Below are 23385 nucleotides of genomic sequence, written 5' to 3'. Positions count from 1 at the left end.
TCGGAAATACTAATTGTTCAAGGGCGATAACTCAAAAAATAATTCTAGCCCGAGAGGCGAAAAATATGGGACATTCACCTAAGTTGATAGTTTTTGATTTAGGTAATAGAGATAATTTTGTAGATTAATTCTTATAAGTCATCTACGAAAAACAACAACACTGTTATTGTGTGATACCTTTTCCAGAAAGACTAGCTATTGAGAAAATAAATGAAAAGGAACATTATGACGTGTACAAGTTAATTTAGGTCAATTCGACACCTGGTCAAATCGCACCTAATCTTATTTTATGCCTTTTTTTTATGTCTGTCTTTTTTTTGGGAAAAAGGTTTTTTTTGGTTGGAGGGGGGGGAGTTGATTGATTTTTTGTACGAAGAATTATATTTTTGAAAGATGCCATTAAACATAAATTTGAAATTTAACATGCCATTTAACATAGTTTTGGTTCATATTTTTGTGGTTTTCTAAAAATTTTGAATTTCACTTCTAAACACATGAAATAGTTGCTCTTCTTCCAGTAAGAGGCCACTGTCACCTGGTTGATTATCCTGCCACATTTTTGCTTAGTTGATATTATTCTTAAACTTGTATTGTACCTTCTTATAATTTCCTAAAATAATTAAATTGAGTACATTGTTAAAAAACATCACATGTAATAAAGCAAGAATGAATAAACATGTTTGTTGTTTTTTTTCAAAAAGCAAAAATAAAAAAAATAATGAAGCCAAGGTTTTGACTAATTATCCAACTTGTGGATTGTCAATCATAAATATATAATAAATTTAGCAAGTTAGATTTGAAGAAATCAAAACTTTTTAGAAAACTTTCTAAAGTTTAGCAGTCAGCGTAACAAGTTGAATTTATGTGATTTAGGAAGGAATTTTCGCACGTGCATGTAGACATCCAACATGACAACAAAGGGAAATGCTCAAACTTTGTCAATCGTAAGCTACACTGTATCTGTAGACAATTTTCTTGAATAAATAGATTACTCATGAAACTATTGATTTCATCATGTAATTGAATTTTCACACCTTGGTAGTTGTAGTTGGATTATTGCTTAATCACATTACAGTGCAACTATTGGTTTCATAAAATAAACTAGTCCAAATAATTTTGACGTCTTAAAAGGCTATTTTATTTATTTTTTTGCTTTGACGCCTTCCTTATGGAATTTTCTCCTTATTATATAAATATATTATAAATATTAATCCCAGCTGCATGTAGGATGGTCCTCTATAAATGCTAATTGAATCCAAAAGCAAGGGACATAAGTGGTCGAGTTGTCTAAGTAGTTTATCAGATGCAGATCCAGGATTTTGAAAAAGGGGACTAGACAAAATTTGTAGTGGAAGTGGTAAAAAGTCTGGATTAACCATAAATAAAGCTCTGTAAAGGGGGGGGGCAGGCACCCCCTAAATCTGCCCCTGTTCATCTACGGTATCTCTAGCCTGTCAACACTGAGGTTGTAAGTTTGAACCCTGTACATGGCAGGTGCGTTCCTCTCCAATCTTAATTGACTAAGATTGTCATTTTTAGTGCAGAAGGACATGGTTCTCTTCGCAGTCTTCGGTAACTTTTGCTTCCTCCACAAATAAAATCTGGCAGCCACAATATAGCCCATAGTGCTAAAAGAGAATTTAAACACCAATCAATTAATCCATAATTAAAGATGCTCATAACTGTGAAACATATTTTAACATGGGAGACAATGGAGATTCACCCAAACATCTTCTCATCAGTCAGGGGACTTATTGAAATAAGTGATTTTTAAATCACTAATTTAAGTAGCAAATTCAAAGTTTTGTCACAAATTGTGATTTTGTAGTTTTACCAAAATTTTAAACACATAGGTTTAGATAATATCTTTTCATTAGTAAAATTGAAAAAAATGAACTTTTTGTTTCTTTTAAGCAGCAAGGTTTATGCCTTTGATGCAATCATTTAGCTGCAAATTCTATTTTAGTTGAAAAAATGCTATAAAAATGGCTTAACATGATGAACTGATACTTTCTTAACAGATTTTTCCAAGTAGTGGGAGTATTTTTCCTGTAAAATTCAAGGTTTCATCTTATAGATTATGTAATAAAATTCTACTGTTCGCAATCAAAATTTCACTGTTCGGGGGTGTTGAAATTAGTGGGGGGGGGGGGGGGGGGGGGGTTTATTAAAATAATGATACTTAAAGAAGTGATTTTTTGGAAGGAAATTAAGGTATGATACTTAAACAAGTGATTTTTATGTCATTATCCTAGATTTAGTACAAGGTCATCACCTGACATGACCCGGTCATCCTAGCAACACAGATGTTGGTTCTGATAATTTTATCAACATAATTAGTCCCTGGATCATTAGTATTCTATATTTAAAGCTACAATAAAATTAAATCACTTAGTCTAGTGATTAATTTGTACTACTTAAATAGATGATTATTAAAGAAAGACAACTCTTACTTCTAACCTTTATGGACATAATGTTACTTGAATCAGTGATTTAGAAAATCACTCATTTAAGTAAGTCCCCTGACTGATCATGTATCATTGATTTAAGTTATGTGTAAATGGTCTAATGATAGACCAAAGAATCATCAAGTTTGTGCTTTTAGTGCTGATCCAAAATCCAAAATGACGACCACTGAGGTAGTTTGTGAATTATTCTGGAATGAATATGATATGACTGTTTACCATTAAAATAGTTATGTATGTACTGTGTTACAGGTACTTGTTCCAGTTTGAATGATTGTTAGTCTTAGAACTTATTTTAAACTAACTCACTGTTTATCTATATATAACATAATTTTTCTTTGTCACTCTGATAATTATTTCCTTGTAGTAACAGCAAATTCAAATTCAAATATTTATTATTCTATGTAAGGTCCCAGGAGGGACATTTACAAGCAACAGTTGTAAATCAGATGTAAGCAGCAATCATGATACATTATGTAGTATGACATAAAGTGACAGAAATTGTAAAGATACAGTACATAATAAGTACAATTGGATTGTTATGTCCAATGATGGTCCGAGTACACAGTTATTTCGTAGTGCATTTCTTTTAGACAATAAATGGAAATTAAAAAAATCCCACCTGCGCTTTCTCAATAATATTTTTACAGTGTGTTGTACTACTTTTGGGACAAATTATATCAAAATTATAGAAAACTTCATCGGCTCTAACTCAAAATATGGACAATTTCATGCTAAGGGGGTCTTCAAATCTTTTGACAGCTTCCGATGTGCTAATTTTTAACATTTTTCAGCTGTACCAAATCACTACTTTACTTTAAAATTCATGACCCAAATTTTTTTACAGTGTCATTTCACCCCCCTACTTACTATTTGAGTCATAAAACATGGAGAAATAAATTCGGAAGGTGTATAAAAAAAATCGACAAGTAACACACTGTCCACACTAGGGACTATATTCGTGGACAACGAAAATCAAAGGACGATAACTGTGTACCCGGACCTAATAGGGTAGAAAAAGTTGACCAATCTTAATGAAACTTGGTATGACTAAAGCTTATTAAATTATAAGACTGCTTACAAAGTTTCATGGCAATAGGATATATATTATAGACAATATGACTAATTCTATATTGAACTTTGAGTGTTAAATTTAGACGTTAAAATTGAAAATTTTCAACTATCAACAATTGAGGCTTAAAAAATTAAAATATTGCAAAAAAATACTTTTGAAATGCCTTAATATATAATATATTATGTATTAAAAGCAATAGAGTACTCATTTGATTCATCAGACTTATCATAATTATTAAAAAGTCAAATTTATATGAGCCTGTGGCTAAAAATGGAGGTTTTCCAATGAAGGGGGGCCTTACATGAAGATGTAATATTTTCCAGCAATTTTAAATTTGTAAAGCTTTTTGGTTATAAATAATCCTTACATATGTATTTAATGTACTTTAAATAGAAAGAAAACTTACAAATAACATATCACATTAGCTTAAAAGGGTCTTAGGCCAAGTAAGACTGAAAATAATTTAGGGTCAATTTAGGCCGTATCACATATTTACATTTAAAAATGCATATTGAAGCTATATGAAATAAAATTTTGTGTCTTTTCTATCATTTCTATACTCAGGTGACATGATACAATAAATCTGAGCACAAAAAGACTCTTGCATTCAACTTTTTTTGCAGACAGTATGGTCTGATACAAAGATTTTTCACTTTTTAGTGAAAAACATGCATGCAATTTTAGTCTCAACAGGCTTATATTTGAACCACTTGCTATCCTACAGAAGAAAAGAAAGGTATTTTGTGACATAAAACAGGTACAAAAGACATTGTTAAGTGCTTTTTATACAAATTTAGTGAGGTCTTTATAATGGACTTCAACTTTTATGTTCCAAGCTCCTCACATTTAACTTGATCCAAACAGGGCGTTAGACGATGATCATATATACAACACATTTTGCGCATATTGTCTGAGATAATCTTCTTTTCTGTAGATTCAGAGTTCACAAATGAGTAATACAACTGGATTGAAACATAGAAACACAAATATTGACACATAAAAACCTGTCAGATAGAAAGTCAGAATGTCACTTATGCATCAAAATTGAAAAAGCTATGAAATGCTTATTTTGACCATAAAATGCCAAAATTGGTCATTTTTGCAGAAATTCTATCAAATAAAAGTTTAAATCCTTTAGTTTTATGCTATTTGATAAATTGACACCATCAAATCATTCAGGGATGTTGCCAAAGTACAGATTCTATATTTCCTGATTTCACCTCTTAGGTCCGAGTACACAGTTATTTCGTAGTGCATTTCTTTTAGACAATAAATGGAAATTAAAAAAATCCCACCTGCGCTTTCTCAATAATATTTTTACAGTGTGTTGTACTACTTTTGGGACAAATTATATCAAAATTATAGAAAACTTCATCGGCTCTAACTCAAAATATGGACAATTTCATGCTAAGGGGGTCTTCAAATCTTTTGACAGCTTCCGATGTGCTAATTTTTAACATTTTTCAGCTGTACCAAATCACTACTTTACTTTAAAATTCATGACCCAAATTTTTTTACAGTGTCATTTCACCCCCCTACTTACTATTTGAGTCATAAAACATGGAGAAATAAATTCGGAAGGTGTATAAAAAAAATCGACAAGTAACACACTGTCCACACTAGGGACTATATTCGTGGACAACGAAAATCAAAGGACGATAACTGTGTACCCGGACCTGATGGGTTCACATCAACATCATTATCATTGGAGATTTTTACCTGTGATTCAATTTTTTCATCCCTCATCAAATCAGAAACAGAAGAAACAAAGAAAAAAAAAACTTTTCACTTTATTTGTCATATTATCTGTTCAATGACTTTTGTCTTTCAGATTATACACTATGGCCTTTTTGGGTTGATACACATGTAGATCCTCCTTTTAAAATGCACAGGTAATTATTTATAAACACTTTTCCTTTGAAATAATGAATTTGAGAATGGAATATTATTATGCTTCTTTGATATGCTATTACAGCCAATACAGGAATTTTGTTACTATTGTTTGAGTAATAAAAAAGCTTTTAAAAATAGAATTATTTGAATTTTACATACATCAATTTTGTTTTAGAATATAAAAGAAGAAGGTTCAAAGTGTCAGTTTTCAAATCAAAATTAATTTTAGTGTGTGCCCAAAGAAACTGATAGCGTGTGTATACTATTCTTTTAAAACTTAAATGTATTTGACTTTTTAAAAGAAAATTGATGAAATTACCATCATTTTATAGACAGATTTAAAGATAACTGAATAAAAAAAAAAATACTCATTTTGTTTTTCTTGATCTTGAAATGACACTTGGTTTGCTAAAAGTAATAAAACTTTGAGTGAACTTTCATATTAAGAGGACACTACAAAATAATAAATGAAATTAAAAATTGCTAATTTAAACTCACTGAGCAAAAATTTTGTATTTAAGCTTTTGTCATCAGTTTGTGATCCCTTGTCTGTTTAATGATAGCTATTTCAAACAATTTTTGCTTGGAAAAAGTTATTTCTCAAATTATCAAAGTTTAATTAAAACAATGTGTATAATACATGGAAAGGATAATAGGAATTACAGATTACAACAGACCACTCCAACTACCATGGGCCTCGGTGGCTGAGTGGTCTTAGTAGTGGAATTTACTGTATCACTAACCTGTCAACACTGAAGTTGTGAGTTCTAATCCTGCACATGGCAGGTGAGCTCAACTCCAATCTTAATTGACTAAGATTATGAGTTTTCCTACTGAAGGTCAGTTGTTCTCTTCAGGCACTCCCCTTCCTCCACCAATAAAAACTGACTGCCACGAAATAGCACAATAGTGCTGAAAGTGGCATTAAACACCAATCAATCAATCACCAACTACCAACACCTAACTCCTCTGAAAAATGGTCTAGATAGTCGGACTTGGTTCAGACACAAAATGTGATGGGGTTAAACCACTAGCTAACCCACCAAAAATTTTCAATTGACCAGTATTGACCACTTGAGGATTATTGACTGGGAGGTAAATACATTTTTTGTACTGGTAATTTCTGGGGCAAAATTAACTACCCAACCTTGTTTTTGTCTTGCCTTGACAGAGTCAAAAAGCGAGACATAGGTATGCTGTTTCCGGCGTCGGTGGTGGCGTCAACAATGTATTAGTTTGTGATTAGGTCTAGTTCTTGGTGAACCACTAGTGGTAGGTCAATGATATTTGGTATGCAGTTGTATTAGCATTGGCACATCTCATTACCATGGAGATTATTTGGCCCGCCCCCTCAGTCAAGGTCTATTGACTTTGAAACTTTGCTTAGTTTACATGTATTAGTTTGTGATTAGGTCAGTTTATGAGGAACCAATAGTGGTAAGTCTATGATATTTGGTATGCAGTTGTATTAACATTGGCACATCTCATTACCATGGAGATTATTTAGCCCTACTCCATTAGTCAAGGTCTATTGACTTTGAAACTTTGCTTAGTTTACATGTATTAGTTTGTGATTAGGTCAGTTTATGGGGAACCACTAGTGGTAGGTCAATGATATTTGGTATGCAGTTGTATAAGCATTGGCATGTCTCATTTCCATGGAGATTATTTGGCCCCGCCCTCTCATTCAGGGTCTATTGACTTTGAAACTTTTGCTTAGTTTTCATGTATTAGTTTGTAATTAGGTCAGTTTAAGGGTAACTGTTAGTGGTAGGTCAATGATAATTGGTATGCAGTTGTATAAGCATTAGCACATCTCATTTCCATGGAGAATATTTGGTCCTTACCTTTCAGTCATGGTCTATTGACTTTGAAACTTTTGCTTAGTTTACATGTATTGGTTTGTGATTAGGTCAGTTTAAGATGAACCACTAAGGTTAAGTCAATGATATTCGGTATGCAAATGTATTAGCATTTGCAAGTTTCATTTCCATGGAGATTATATAACCCCACCCCCTAATTATGGTTCATTGACTTTGAAACTTTTACATAGTTTACAAGTTAATGTTTGTGTTTAGGTTTGTTTAAAGGGAACGACTTATGAAAAGTCAATGGTATTTGGTTTGCAGTTGTATTAGCATTGGCACATCTCATTTCCATGGAGATTGTTTAGCCCTGTACCTTCAGTCATGGTTCATTGACTTTGAATATTTGCATAACTTACATGTATTGCTATTTTAATTTCAACATTTGAATTATCAAAATAACAAATAGGCGAGACATATTTCTGTGTTAACAGTTTATTACTACAAATAGAACATAGGGTTAAATCACAATTTGTGATTATTTTCTTTGAAGTGCTGGTTATTTTTAGATTAGACCTTACATGATAGAACACTGAGAAATCTTCAATAAATTCGTAAATAACTACATTTCAAATGCAACATTAAATCAAACTGACTTGTTGCGGACAAAATGTGTATATGCATTGATGAGGCCTTCCAGTGCAGAACACAGTATTGTTATTTTTTTTTACCAGATACCAGCTAGTTGAGCAATAAAGGCTCCCTCATTGCCTCTATTTTTTACAAGTAGATGAAGATGAATTAACTTGAATTTTCAGAAATTATGTAAATTTTTTTTAGTGATGGAAAAGTTTATGACAGATCTGGAACACATGTAAAATATTTTGAAGATGTACCAAAAATTCTCCAGGACTTGAATCAACAGGGATTTCAGCTAGGTATTGCATCAAGGTATTTTAAGTTAAAACAATATTAGGGACTGTCATTCAATAAAGCTGCCAATTTATAGAACTCCAATTAATTAAATTGACAAATCTTCTGTGTTGCAAATTCTATTTGTTTTTGTATGGCCTGCAACAAAAGTGACCTTGACCTAATTTCATGGATCAGTGATCAAGGTTTAAGTTTTTGGGGTCAAGTTCCTATCTCAGATACTGTAAGTACAGGTTTTATCTGACTCTGAATTCATTTTCTTGTTTCATTGCTCAATGTTTAGTTATTTAAAGATACTATAAACAGAAATTGGCTGGTAGGCAGATCTGTAAATTGTTTAATATACCATATACACACTGGGATCCTGATCCACAAATCCACAGAGGGATCTGAATCCCGAAGAGCAATTAATGAAAAGTTTGGCAAAGGTGGGTAGTTAAATCACGATCTGATCCAGATTTTACTTACCCACCGTCATAAACTCTTCATTAATTGCTCCTCTGGATTCTGATCTCTACCTGGTTTCGGATAAGGATACCCAGTGTGATATAAAGCTTTTTTTTACGTTCCTTTTCAATCATGTAAAAAAAACCTAAAAACACAATAATGTTTACTTGGTGCCTTTGTAGATCTTGTTTCAAATAGACCTTATGATTACAGATATATTGATGGAAAAGTTAGTTCCTCAACACTTTTTGGCAAAAAAAATAATTCACAAATTCCTGTGGTTAAAAAGTGTGTGAGTATTATACATAAATAAGAAATATACACAATTTATTAAGGGCAAATGAAATTAAATAATTTGTTTAAGACATCTGAAAAGGAAGATAGTTATTTTACTAAATAATTTATAGACATTTTGTTTTACTTGCAGGACAGCATCCATTGAAGAAGCAAAAGAATTAGTCAAGTTATTTAAATGGGAAAAATATTTCCATTATAGTGAAATATACCCAGGATGTAAACTCAATCATTTTAGGAAGTAAGTTATTGTATCAAATCAAGTTTAGTCTGTCAGTTTGTCTGTTTGCTATCACATATCACATTGTTAATTCCTAGATAGCCACCTCAGTATGATCTCTTTCTAATTTAAATCCAGGTTTACTTTAAAGAGAATCTTGGATGATTTGAATTATCTGAAAGTTGAAAATGGGGATTTAAAGATAGTTTTACTCTTATCAAAATAACATTGGAAAAGTTATTTAGAAATAAGTTCAAAGGAAATACTAGTACTGGTAGTATTTTTTAGGAAGTGCACTTCAATCATTTTATCAATGTGCATCGAGCATCCCGATCTTTAATGATTCAGTCAAGCTTGTGGCTCCAACATGGTCAAATACAACCTGTGAGCTTAGATGGTATTTAGACATTTTTAACACATATCTCTGGTAGTGTTAGTTACAGTAATCAGATCCAGATTACATATCTTAAGATTACACATTTTGTTAAAAACATGTCAGTATGACATACAAAATCATTATATATATTTTAGTTTGTAAATATTACTGTATGCCCCCAAGAACCCTGGAAAGATGCTTTTCATAAAAAAATTCTGTAATACAGCAAACATTAGAAAATTTGTTTAAAGATGCCTTTGCAATTCTCGCATCTTCATAATATGCACAACTGGGCCGAATTTCATTGGCCTGTGACCCATTCATTTGGAGTTTTTGCATTTACAAAAACTATTTCTCAAATTTTGTGATTTTTAAACGAAAAGTACTTTTTTTTTTCCAAAATAAATTGTACCAAAAAATAACAGACACATCTGCATATTTTGCAAAACAATTTTTGAAAATTTCATTGGCCTTCTACCCATACTTTTTTAGTTTTCTATGTTTACAAAAAAAAATGTTGATAGAAAAAGTGAAAACTATAGGGCTCCCTTATCCTCCATGTGGGCTCTTATTATAATATGTCTTTATATAATGCACATCAACTGTGCAAAATTTCATGGGTGTACTACCAATACTTTCGGAGTTTTGTGTTAACACCAAAATTATTTTCTCATAAAAAGTTTTTTTTAAATTAATTAGCCAATTTCTACAAAAAAATAAAAGACACAACTAAATAATATGCACAACAACTATGAACAATTTTAATTGGTGTCCTTCCCATAGTTTTGGAGTTTTTGCATTTACAAAAATTGGTGACAGTCTTTCTTAGAAAAATATTGAAATTATTCAAATACAAAAAAATTAATGATAATGACTAGCAATTCAATTTTATTTTTCTTAAAATAATTTAAAAAGGAACAGGATCTGCTGTCAGTAGTATGCATGTATAGTTTTTATACGCCCGTTTACGGGACGTATTATGGTATACCGTTGTCCGTCTGTCTGTCCGTCCGTCCGTCTGTCCATCTGTCCGTCCGTCGTCAACATGTCGGACATTAACTCAAAAACAATTTAACCAATTTGCATAGAACTTTGGTGAATTGTTTATATCTATTGACGTGAGCTCCCTTTCATTTTTAATAAATTTAAGATTTTACGTATCCGAGTTATGGGGTTTTATTCATTAAAAAAAGGGTGATTTTCAAGTTTTCGGGCAATAACTCAAGAATGCTTTCACCAACTTGCAAGAAATTGTGGTGAATTGTTTATATCTATTGACATGAGCTCCCTGTCGATTTTTGTATATTTTAGATTTGACGTTTCCGAGTTACAGGGTTTTATTCATAAAATAAATTGCTTCGCTGAGCGCAGCTGGATATGACCGCAGATGTCCAACCCTGAAAAGTTGGGCCAAAATGGACACAATATTCACGCTTGATACAGGTCTGAATTTGGATTGTAACTAAATTTTTGACACATAATAGGTTTCTGACACAGAATAACTGTAGTCAAAGAACTTCAAATTGGTTATAAGATTTGAATTTATATTCAATTTATTGCTTTTGTGCAATACACTATGCTGTTGCGAATTGACCACCCCCCCCCCCCTTCCCTTACCAAAACAAATTTATTTTACCCCAGTTTTTTGCTTTTGTGCAATACATTATGCTGTTGAATATTAATCCCCCAAAAAAATATTTGAAGAAATTTTCTTTTAATTTCTGAAATCTGAAATGAGAAAAATTGTCCCCCCTCCAATTTTTTTCACCTCCCCCTTTCCCTTATTCCCCAAAAAAATTCTTTCCCTCAAGATATGGTCAGTATCCCAATTCAAATTTCTAATGCAGTTTGCAACCAAATTTACCCATTTAAGTACATCATAAAAGTTTTAAAATGTAAAATGACATAAATAGTCATGGCTAAAATTAATATTAATTAATAGTAACTGCTAAAAATAAATTTACAGCTAATCACCTCAAGACAATCATCATTTCTTAATACATAATTTACAAGCAGTGTAAGGGAGGTAATCAAACAGTGTTCTTTAATTTGAATTGGATTACCTCCCTTACACTGCTTTTAAATTGTCTCAATTGTCCTTTAACCAGAAAAACCCTTTTTTTTGCCCCTAATTACTAAATGGTTTGAGCCATAACAACCCAAAGTCAATCCTAACCATCCCTTTGTTGTATGGAAGTTTGTGGTATAATTTCAGAGAGATTCATACACTTTAACACAAGTTATTGTCTGGAAACTACAAAAATGCTTATTTGGGCCCCTTTTTTGTCCCCTAATTCCTAAACAGTTGGGACCATAACCCCCAAAATCAATCCCAACCTTCCTTTAGTGGTTATTAACCTTGTGTTAAAATTTTATTGATTTCTATTAACTTATACTAAAGTTATTATCGGGAAACCATCTGTCTTTGGACGACGCTGACGACGACAACGTGATACCAATATACGACCAAAAATTTTTTAATTTTTGCGGTCGTATAAAAAGGGGGATTTCCCAGTTTTGGACAAAAAATCAAAAATGCTTTCAGCAGTTCTTATGAAACTTTGGTGAATTGTTTATATATCTATTGATGTAAGCTCCGTTTAGGATTTTATAAATTTTTCATTTATCATTTCTGAGTTATGGGGTTTTATTCATTAAAAAAGGGGGGATTTTCCAGTTTTTGGACAATAACTCAAAAATGCTGTCAGCAATTCTCATGAAACTTTGGTGAATTGTTTATATCTATTGATGTAAGCTCCCTATAGATTTTCATAAATTTCAAATATGACATTGAGAAGAAATTGAACTTTATTTGTTTATGGTCTGACAACAGATTTACTAAGTATTGCGCAACGGCACAGTGTATTGCACAACAGCAAGAAATCTTTAATTGAATATAAATTCAATTCATATAACCAATTTCAAGTTCTTTGACTTCATTTATTCAGAAACCTATAATATGTCAAATATTTAATAACAATGCAAATTCAGACCTGTATCAAGCTTGAATATTGTGTCCATTTTTGCCCCAACTTTTCAGGGTTGGACCTCTGGGAGCGTATCCAGCTGCGCTCAGCGAAGCAGTTTATTTCAAATATTTTCAGTAATACATAAAAGAGACAAATACATTGTATATACATGTATCTCTTTATTACAGGACCAAACCCTAAGTTCTTTATTAAGTCTCCCAAACGAAGTTTGGGAAGACTTATTGTTTTTGCTCAGTTATTATTATTATTATTCTTCTTCTTCTTCTTCTTCCGCCGCTTTTAAATTTGAACTTGTCCGCACCCGTTCTCCAAAACCGCTCGTCAGATTAACTTAGGGTTTCACAATATGTTAGACTAACATGTCTAGTGGTGCAATCAGGGTTTTGTTTGTGCAATGGGATTTATAAAGGGGTACTTTGAGGGGCAAAAAGAAAAGAGGGTTTTACTATAGAACCCTATGGGATTTTATTTTTTTAAATTTTCAAATGAATATAAATTGAAAACGGTTTGTGATAGACACAATCTTTTTAATTGAAAATGTTCTAAATGATAAAGCCCATTAAATGAAATACAGGGTTAGTCTCCAGGGGTCACCCCCACCCCCAGCCATTTAAGAAAGTTCTAATACCTTGTAAGTGGTCAAGATCCCCCCCCTAAACCATATATATTCTGGTTTGTCATGCTAAGATGGTTTGAATGATATACAGGGTTAGTCCCAGGGGTCATCCCGACCCCCTGCCATTTGAGAAAGTTCCAATATCTTGTAAATGGTCGAGATCCCCACCCCTAAACCATATATATTCTGGTTTGTCATGATAAAGCACATCAAATGTTACACAAGGTTAGTCCCCAGTGGTTACCCCCACCCCCTGCCATTTAAGAAAGTTCTAATATCTTGTAAGTGGTCAAGATCCCCACCCCTAAACCATATATATTCTGGTTTGTCATGCTAAGATGGTTTAAATGATATACAGGGTTAGTCCCCAGGGGTCATCCTGACCCCCTGCCATTTGAGAAAGTTTCTAATATCTTGTAAATGGTCGAGATCCCCACCCCTAAACCATATATATTCTGGTTTGTCATGATAAAGCACATCAAATGAAATACAGGGTTAGTTCCCAGGGGTCACCCCCACCCCCTGCCATTTAAGAAAGTTTTAATATCTTGTAAGTGGTCAAGATCCCCACCCCTAAACCATATATATTCTGGTTTGTCATGCTAAGATGGTTTGAATGATATACAGTGTTAGTACCCAGGGGTCATCCCAACCCCCTGCCATTTGAGAAAGTTTCTAATATCTTGTAAATGGTCGAGATCCCCACCCCTAAACCATATATACTCTGGTTTGTCATGATAAAGCACATCAAATGAAATACAGGGTTAGTCCCCAGGGGTCACCCCCACCCCCTGCCATTTAAGAAAGTTCTAATATCTTCTAAGTGGTCAAGATCCCCACCCCTAAACCATATATATTCTGGTTTGTCATGCGAAGATGGTTTGAATGATATACAGGGTTAGTCCCCAGGGGTCATCCCGACCCCCTGCCATTTGAGAAAGTTCTCATATCTTGTAAATGGTTGAGATCCCCACCCCTAAACCATATATATTCCTATTTGTCATGTCTCGAACATTTGAATGACGTATTTGGTCAGTCCCCAGGGGTTCCCCCACCCCCAATGTTCTAATATCTTGTAAATGGTTGAGATCCCCACCCCTAAACCATATATATTCCTGTTCGTCATGTAATGAACATTTGAATGACGTATAGGGCCAGTCCCCAGGGGTTCCTCCCCACCCCCAATGTTCTAGTATCTTGTAAATGGTCGAGATCCCCACCCCTAAACCATATATATTCTGGTTTGTCATGCCAAGATGATTTGAATGATATACAAGGTTAGTCCCCAGGCATCACTAATGCATATAACTTTACTGGACCAAACCAATTTTCACTGGACGTTGCCCAATGTCAGGTGACCCTGGGTATTACGAATTATGGGAGCTTCGTTTGGGAGACTTCGTAACAGCATCCTGTTACAATCATTTCTTGTTTATTTGGAAACAGATCGTAAAAAGAGTGAAATATAGAGGTTTTGGTCACTAAATATATTTTGCAAAAATTGTAATTACACTTTAAATTGAGGGATGAAAAATTAAGTTGGTGAAAGTTTTATTTAATTGTGTTTTTTTTTCTTTCAGATTTCATGAAAAGAGTGGTTTACCGTATACTGAAATGTTATTTTTTGATGATGAATACAGAAATATAAAAGATGTTGGATCATTAGGTAAATACCAATTCAAATATATATTATTTGTTTAATAGGCAATGGGTTGGATATTTTTAAAGTCTTAGTCAGAAGGACTAGTCCATCTTGATACTTGAGTTGTCCTTCTAAGATGTAAATGGTCCTGTATAATGTTTGTCCAAAGTGGACAAAGTCAGATGGACTATATATTTTTGTGAAAAATATTGTTTCATTAAAAACATGTGTATAATTTTAGACCTTTGAAAATTTGATATTCACTTTGCTTTTTGGACTCTGTAAAGGAGTTGGTTCACTAACTCATAATTTTGGCCCTAAAAATCTGAAAATTTTTAACTGCGATAATGTTTTGAAAACATATATTATAATGTCCAATAGTTTCAGTTAAAAAGATTTTCACCAATTCTTCGTTTATAGTGATGTATTTGTGATGTCATAATTTCTTTAAAACCTGTTTTTTTTGGGGCATAACTTTGCAAAGTTTGACAGTTGGTCACTAACTCATAATTTTGGCCCTAAAAATCTGAAAAATTTTAACTGCGATAATGTTGTGAAAACATATATTATAATGTCCAATAGTTTCAGTTAAAAAGATTTTCACCAATTCTTCGTTTATAGTGATGTATTTGTGATGTCATAATTTCTTTAAAACCTGATTTTTTTTGGGCATAACTTTGCAAAGTTTGACAGTTTTCTGAAAAATTTACAGTGGCGCCACATATAAAATCAAGAAAAACGGTTGATAAAGGTGAAAAACGTTTAGAAAAAAGGTCTTACATGATATTTATTTCTTTTTCAGGCTAATATATTTATAATATATGAAGCAGATATACAATTTTTCTTATTATACTTTCAAAAACAAAACATTTAGCAATACATACAAATTAAATTTACTAAAACGATTGAAGTTTTAAAAATACACGTTTACATGGCTGCTTATTGGGGTTTCAGGCTCTAGTCCTTAACTTTTCTTTAGTAAACAAAGATCACACATCAAAAGACAGTAAATGCATATGTCCGTTTACATTCATATTTCAAACATATTCACAATTGATTATTTGGTATTTTCCATTTAAAATTTTGTATCTAACACTGATATTATTTTTATTGAAACACCTTGCTTGATATAACAATATTAAACAGAGATTTTATGATATTGGTAAATGGTTAGCTACAATTCTGACTGTCCACACTTGCTTTAAATACATAGTATGTTCAGTTTTTGTCTCCCTTTGATGTTTAAAGAGGCGAGACTTGGGTATGCAGGTCCCCATCCCCACAGTCATGGTCTATTGACTTTGAAATTTTTGCATAGTTTACATGTTAAAGGTTGAGATTAGATCAGTTTAAGGGGAACCACTTATGATAAGTCAGTGATATTTGGTATGTAGTTGTATTGCCATTGGCACATCTCATTTCCATGGAGATTATTTGACCCTGCCTCCTCAGTGTAGGTCTATTGACTTATAAACAATTTCATAGTTTAAATGTTAAAATTTGTGATTAGAAAAGTTTAAAAGGAACCACTTATGGTATAGCTAAGATATTTGGTATGCAGTTATATAAGCATTGGCACATCTCGTTTCCATGTCAGATGATATTTTGTCCATGCCCTCACAGTCATGGCCCATTGACTTCGAAACTTTTGCAGTAGTTTACATGTTAAAGTTTGTGAATAGGTCAGTTTATGGGAAATCATTTATGATAAGGCAATGATATTTAGTATGCAGTTGTATTAGCATTGGCATATCTTATATCTCAGAAATTATTTTGCTCTGTTCCATCAAATAATGTATTATATGTCTCTGGTTCCATTGACCCTTGAGTTTTTTCAATAATTTACATGTTATTGCTATTAGAACATTTGCATTTTGCTATCATATCTGTGGGTCAACAGTTTATTCTTTGTAAACATGCTGTTGTTGTATCATACTGCATCTAGCATAGCTCCTTATTTTTTTGGGATGTCCTGTTTGAAATATTATATCTGCTTTTCCTTCATTTCTGAAATAAGGGGAGGTAATTGTATTTCAATTTTTAAATTTAAATCAGTCATAGTTTTGGCTGCTGTAAAAGTTTATTTAATTGTATAAATATAAGTTGTTTTTATATTGTCACATATTGTTGTTTCCCAGAAATTTTCTTCTTTCCAAACCATTTCTAAAATTTAAAATAAACATATGATATATATTTCCAAATGATCTAAGAAGTCAAACTGTATCGCTAGCCTGTCAACACTGAGGTTGTGAGTTCCAATCCTGCACATGGTAGGTGCATTCGACTCTAATTTTAATTAACTAGGATTGTCAGTTTTCCTACCAAAAGTCAGTGGTTCTCTCTCGCTTCCTCCACCAATAAAAACTGACGTCCACAAAATAGCACAATAGTGCTGAAAGTGGCAATTAACAAAAATCAATCAATTTTTCTCCATTGCAAACAAAGGAATTGACATATACTTGTTTTCTGTTTCTAGGTGTTACCTGTATCCATGCTGATAAAGGAGTATCAAGATCTGTTGTGGATGAAGGACTTGGTGCCTTTGCCATGAAGAAATGTTGACACAGTTTCAATTAATCTAGTCTTGACTTATAACTTGCCGAACAAAGCTTTTGTTTTTCTATTTACATACTTTTTTTTATTGAAAATATCAAAAAGTATAATAAAATCCATAAAAATTTGGATCAAGTTATACCAGTTCTCAGGACAAAATTTGGTGATATATATTTAATGCCAGATTTTGATTGGTTGATAGGAGGGAGACAATTTACTCTATCCCATGGCAAACACTCTATTACCCTTCACGGAGACGCTTGATCAAGTGAGTGCTTTAATAAATACGGATGATTGCTATGTACAAGCCGTCACAGTATAAACCTTGGCTTCGCCTCAGTTGACAATGTTTTCTCAGGGTAACAATCTGCTCTATCACCCTCTCAGATATGCGTTATTTATATATAGTCTAGTTTTAAAACCACGACCCTGCCACCTAACCAACATGACTTGTAACTAACTGTAAATAGAACAAAATGATAACAAAACTAACAATAATAGTACTTCAATCAAATAACAGCCTTCACAACATGTTTTAGAAACAAAATTAATTGTCATTACTATGCAGCAAGGGTCTGGAAACGGTCATATTTGCCAGTCATGTCCTAAACTGAAAGCTATATGTCCTAAACAAGTAATTGAGATTTAGGACAAATTTTATGTTTTAACAGAAATAATTTCGGTCATTTCATTGACTCAATGTTTGAAATCAGATTTCTGAATCGCCATTATGCACTTGTGATCACTTGTTTTTGTTTATAATCCCTTTCCTGTAATAAAACTGCCACTCCATTATAGTTTGATAATCCTGAGGGCCCTCTTAATAACTATATTAATGCATCTGGGAACATTGGCTAATGATCGCTAATTACTTTTTACCTATGTTTTTTATTCACACCAGACATTGATCACAAGCTCAGAATAATATCTTAAAGAAATTAAAATTCCGTGACAAGTGTATGCACCATGTAGTTTTACACTGAACATTCAAGGAAAATTTACAAAAAAAAATACTGATTTAGATCCACAAGGTCATTATAAATTGACATTATAATTAAAAAACCTTACAAGAAATTATATTTCTAAGAAACCCATGTTCATATGATTAGTTGATTCAGTAATTTTCAGCCAATATAAGATCTAAGATATATGCTATTGTAGATCAAAGTCTCACGAGATGTGTATTAACTTAGTGTTTATACTAAATACATTTTGTACCGGATTTTATTTATCTATATCTATAACAGAAACAATGATATTACAATGACAATTATATTTTTAAATTTGTTTCATGTATTTGAACATTTTTAATGTGTAACTGTAAATAGTTCATTATTTATTACCATTCTGATATTGAATTCAGACAAAATAAACTTAACTGATTTAAATATTCATTTTTATATGTTTACTGGAAAGTTGTCTCAGTAAACATCATGTAGAGCTCAACTTTTAGCTGGCCATGCCCTATGGGTCAAAGTTTTCTTATATTACCCATGTCTAATAACAAACGTGGATGCCATTACTAATAGAAGCATTTTTGGAAAATAGTCACATTGAAAATAAGATTACATAGAAGAATAACCATGTACCAATGATGTTAGGAGTATGAATAAAAATAATGAAAGAGAAAAAAATTAGTAAAATAAAGGACACAACAGGTTAAATATGATGGTAGTATACCAAAGTTGGTAAAATCTACAAAAATATAGACATAAAATAGTTAGAAGTGAAAGAATTCTGAACAATATAAAAAAGAAGATGTGGTATGATTGCCAATGAGACAACTCTCCACAAGAGACCAAATGACACAGAAAGTAACAACTATAGGTCACCGTACAGCCTTCAACAATGAGCAAAGCCTATACTGCTCAGTCAGCTATAAAAGGTCCCGAAATGACAATGTAAAACAATTCAAACTAGAAAAATAACGGCCTAATTTATGTACAAAAAATGAACGAATAACAAATATGTAACACATAAACAAACGACAACCACTGAATTACAGGCTCCTGACTTGGGACAGGCACATACATACGTCTAGAAGCAATTGATAGACCATTTTTCTCCTGTCATGCCATTCCAAACTCAAATGGACAAAAAATAAGAAAGACTAAACAATAATAAAAAATAAAATTCAGGCTATGAGAAGCCCCTCCACTTTTCCCAAATGTCCTGCTGCCTCCTGCACAAACTATTGCAAAATGGTCAAATCAAGTTGAGTTTTGAGAACAAGAGATGTCTTGGGGGAACAAAATGGAATACATTTATTCCTAAAGGTTATCAATTTAACACATTAAAATCTTTGAATGTTGTCTTCATCTGGAATAACATTATGTTTGTTATCAATAAATTAACACATAACTAAGTGTATATTGCTACATGTATACAGTTATGAACACTTATGGTCATGCTTTTCACAGACTGTTTATGACATTTTTACAGTTTGTTCTTAAGTTGCGCTATTACACCACTGTTCAAGGTTGGGGAACGGTTGAGCATTCATAACAATAAATAACAAGATGTGGTATGAGTGCCAATGAGACAACTATCCATCCAAGTCACAAGTCACCACTGAACAACAGGCTTAGGACAGGTGCATAAAAATGCAGCGGGTTTAAACGTTTTAACAAACATGTTTAATCCTACTATATTCTATATGTGCCTGTCCCAAGTCAGGAGCCTGTTGTTCAGTGGTTGTTGTTGGTTGGTCTCTGTCATATTTGTTTTTCATTTATTGTATTATCATAAATGTGTAAAAAGTTAACAATTATAGGTCAAAGTATGGCCTTCAACACGGAGCCTTGGCTCACACGGAACAGTAAGCTATAAGGCATGGACCATTTGACTTTGGGGGGGGGGGGGGCTGGGTTTTTATATCAAGCCAGATTTTTTTCTTATCATACAAACCGAGCAAGAATATTTTTTTTCAGTCAATCCAAAGCAAGAATATTTTTTTTCAACATCATACATGTCATACTTGCTGAAGATGAAGCCAGAATATTTTTTTAGCAACTGAATAGGCCAGATTATTTTTTTTCAAAAAAACCCAGGCCCCTCTAGAAAGTCAAATGGCCCATGCCTAAAGGGTCCCAAAAAGACTAGTGTAAAACAATTCAAACAGGAAAACCAACGATCTAATCTATATAAAAAATGAGAAACGAGAAACACTTATGAACCACGCCAACAAATGACAACTTCTGAACAACAGGCTCCTGACTTAGGACAGGTGCATAAAAATGCAGCGGGTTTAAACGTTTTAACAGGCGCATGAACAACATGTTTAATCCTACTATATTCTATATGTGCCTGTCCCAAATCAGGAGCCTGTTATTCAGTGGTTGTTGTTGGTTGTTCTCTGTCATATTTGTTTTTCATTTATTGTATTATCATGAATCTGGATAAAGATTTTCTCATTTGAATTGTTTAGATTTTGTCATGTCAGGCCTTTTATAGCTCACTATAAGGCATGAGTTTTGTTCATTGCTGAAGGCCATACTGTGACCAATAGTTGCTTACTTTCACTTTATTTGGTCTCTGGCTGATAGTAGTCTCATTGGCAATCATATCATATCTCCTTATTTTTATATGACAACAAACTTTATCAATATACATATTTAGTACTTATCAGCATCTGTCTTCAAGACTTTTTCTATCAACATAAGCTTCATTCTTACATTTCACTCTTTTCCAACAACATTTTCTCCCCTATTTCAACTAAAGAAGTGGTTTAGTTAAGTTTAATATACTCTTAACCCCTAAGAGGTTTTAAATATTTTTTTTGTCATGCATTCAATGAATGTTAGTGAAATGAACAACAAGTGTTTTAACTGTCATGGCAGAAAATACCTGTCCAATATCTGAACTATTGTAACTGCTTGAGTTGTCTCCCTTGCATAACTTTTAAAATCCATTCTGTTTAATTAATGTCACTTATTATCAAAAATGAAATTCAATGAATACATGACATTTTCATAGATGTGATATAGCTATAGCCATGTTACCTATATATTGTCAAGATAAGTTTTCAGGATTAAATCTGCTCCTTGGTAACTATACATGACCAACAGTATTTAGTTGGTGGATTTGTGTCTAGCATTTACTTTGGTTATCATATAACTTGGACCTTACATTTTAGTGGTTAGGTTAAACTTTTTATATATTCACAAATTATAAAAGATAATTTACCAATATTTTATATGTTGATTTATTATAGGAAGTATCAGGGCACTCTGGAAAGTTCTTTTGACCTTACAGGTGGTACTTACTGTCAAGAGTACATTGATCTTTACAATGGTTCAGTACTTCAGAATACAGTTAATTAACTCTCTTGATTTTAGTATTTATAAAGCCTAACTATTTTTAACATCTTGCTACAGCTATTCCCATGTTTTGCTTATCTGACCCAAAAGGCATTATGAGCTGGCGTTCCTCTTCGTCTGTAGTCATCATCCGTCTCCATTTGTTGTTGTAAGCTTTTACAAAAATCTTCTCTTCATCCACTAGACTGATTTAAACCAAAATTTAACTGAATGATCCTTAAGGTATCTAATACAGAGTTACTAGTGTTTTGTGTTCCTGAAAATCAACAAACATGGCCACTGTGGCTAAAAATAGAACATTATGGTTTATATAGTGCCACTACAAATATTGTTAGATCTTTTTATGTTCAGAGAAGGAAATCAGATATTTTTTTAACCCAAAGCAAGTTACAGAGGAATTTGTGTATAAAGAACTATGCAGTTTAAATACAAGTAAGAGCATGGGCCTAGTTGATTCCAGCAAGGTTTCTTAAGGATGCAGCCCCAATTCTGAAAATACCCATTACTTTCTTGATAAATTAATCTATCTCTGAAGGTACGGTACCTGATGATCTGAAAATGGCTAAGGTCAAGCCCCTTTTTAAGAAAAATGACAGACTTAAGCCTGAAAATTACAGACCTGTTAGCATTTTAAGTATTGTTTCTAAAATTCTAGAAAAAGCTGCCTATAAGCAACTTGAAAAATTTTTGATTTCAAATAATTTATTATTTGAGTTTCAATCAGGATTTAGAAGTTCATATTCAACTGATTCTTGTCTCATTCACTTGATAGATCACATTAAAACTCAAACAGCCAAAGGTCTTTTTACAGGCATGGTCCTTTTAGACCTACAGAAGGCATTTGACACAGTAGATCAAAAAAGATATTATGTGACAAATTAGAAGTAATTGGGGTTAGATCTATACCTTGGTTTGAGTCATATTTGACAAACAGAAAAAAGGTTGTAAGTGTAAATGGGGTGATTTCAGAAGTATGTAATATTACATGTGGTGTCCCACAAGGTAGCTTACTGGGTCCACTATTGTTTTTGATATATGTCAATGATGTTCAAATTAGCATGGACTCAGATTGTAAAGCTTTGATATATGCAGATGATACTGCAATTTTATTTTCCCATATAGACCCTGGGGTCATCTTGCATAAATTATCCAGAATGCTGGAATCATGCCATGATTTGTTAACTGACAATAAATTGTCCCTACATTTGGGAAAGACGCAGAGTATAGTTTTTGGTCCTGGTCGAAAAACTTCGGTCTTTAATACCGGGTGATTTTGCTATCTCCTGTAATGGTATTAATATTGAATCCAAAACTTTTGTAAAATATTTGGGAATAATAATTGATCAGTTTCTAACTGGTGATTTTAATGTCAACTCTATAGTGAAAAAAGTCAATCAAAGGCTTAAATTTTTAAATAGAAACAAAGAGTGTCTAAATTTTCAATCTAGGAAAACATTGTGCTCTTCTCTGATTCAATGTCATTTTGACTATGCATGTGCATGCTGGTATGAAGGTATATCAAAACAAATGAAGAATAAACTTCAGGTGGCACAAAATAAGATTGTAAGATTTATTCTGCAATTACATCCCAGAAAGAGTGTGACATATATTGAATTTAAGAAATTGGGCTTTTTAAGTATTAGTAATAGAGTTAAACAACTAAGACTCAATCATGTTTTCAACATTTTTAACAATATATGCCCAAATTATTTACATACTAATTTTGAAATGAAACATCTTTTAATACAAGATCTAGT

General features: G+C 32.6%; 1 protein-coding gene across 1 annotated transcript; it reads left to right on the top strand.

The window, feature by feature from the left end:
- Positions 1–18: 18 nt before the first annotated feature.
- LOC127701522 (magnesium-dependent phosphatase 1-like) lies at positions 19–18697 on the top strand. Its single transcript, XM_052205420.1, has 6 exons — positions 19–102; positions 5372–5432; positions 8079–8189; positions 9046–9153; positions 14695–14780; positions 17233–18697. Exons 1-6 carry the CDS (start codon positions 66–68, stop codon positions 17316–17318), a joined length of 489 nt encoding a protein of 162 aa, XP_052061380.1. The 5' UTR covers positions 19–65; the 3' UTR covers positions 17319–18697.
- Positions 18698–23385: the final 4688 nt, after the last annotated feature.

This window comes from Mytilus californianus, unplaced genomic scaffold (genome assembly GCF_021869535.1).
Source record: "Mytilus californianus isolate M0D057914Y unplaced genomic scaffold, xbMytCali1.0.p SCAF_5, whole genome shotgun sequence".
NCBI lineage: Eukaryota > Metazoa > Mollusca > Bivalvia > Mytilida > Mytilidae > Mytilus > Mytilus californianus.
The sequence above is the reverse complement of the archived record's forward strand: the minus strand, read 5'-3'. Positions and strand labels throughout refer to the sequence as shown.

Bases quoted from the DNA above. Each gene is read 5' to 3' on its own strand.
- LOC127701522 (XM_052205420.1), top strand. From the start codon at position 66: ATGGGACATTCACCTAAGTTGATAGTTTTTGATTTAG. The intron at 5,433-8,078 runs GTAATTATTTAT...AATTTTTTTTAG, and splicing joins CCTCCTTTTAAAATGCACAG to TGATGGAAAAGTTTATGACA. The intron at 8,190-9,045 runs GTATTTTAAGTT...TTTTACTTGCAG, and splicing joins CAGCTAGGTATTGCATCAAG to GACAGCATCCATTGAAGAAG.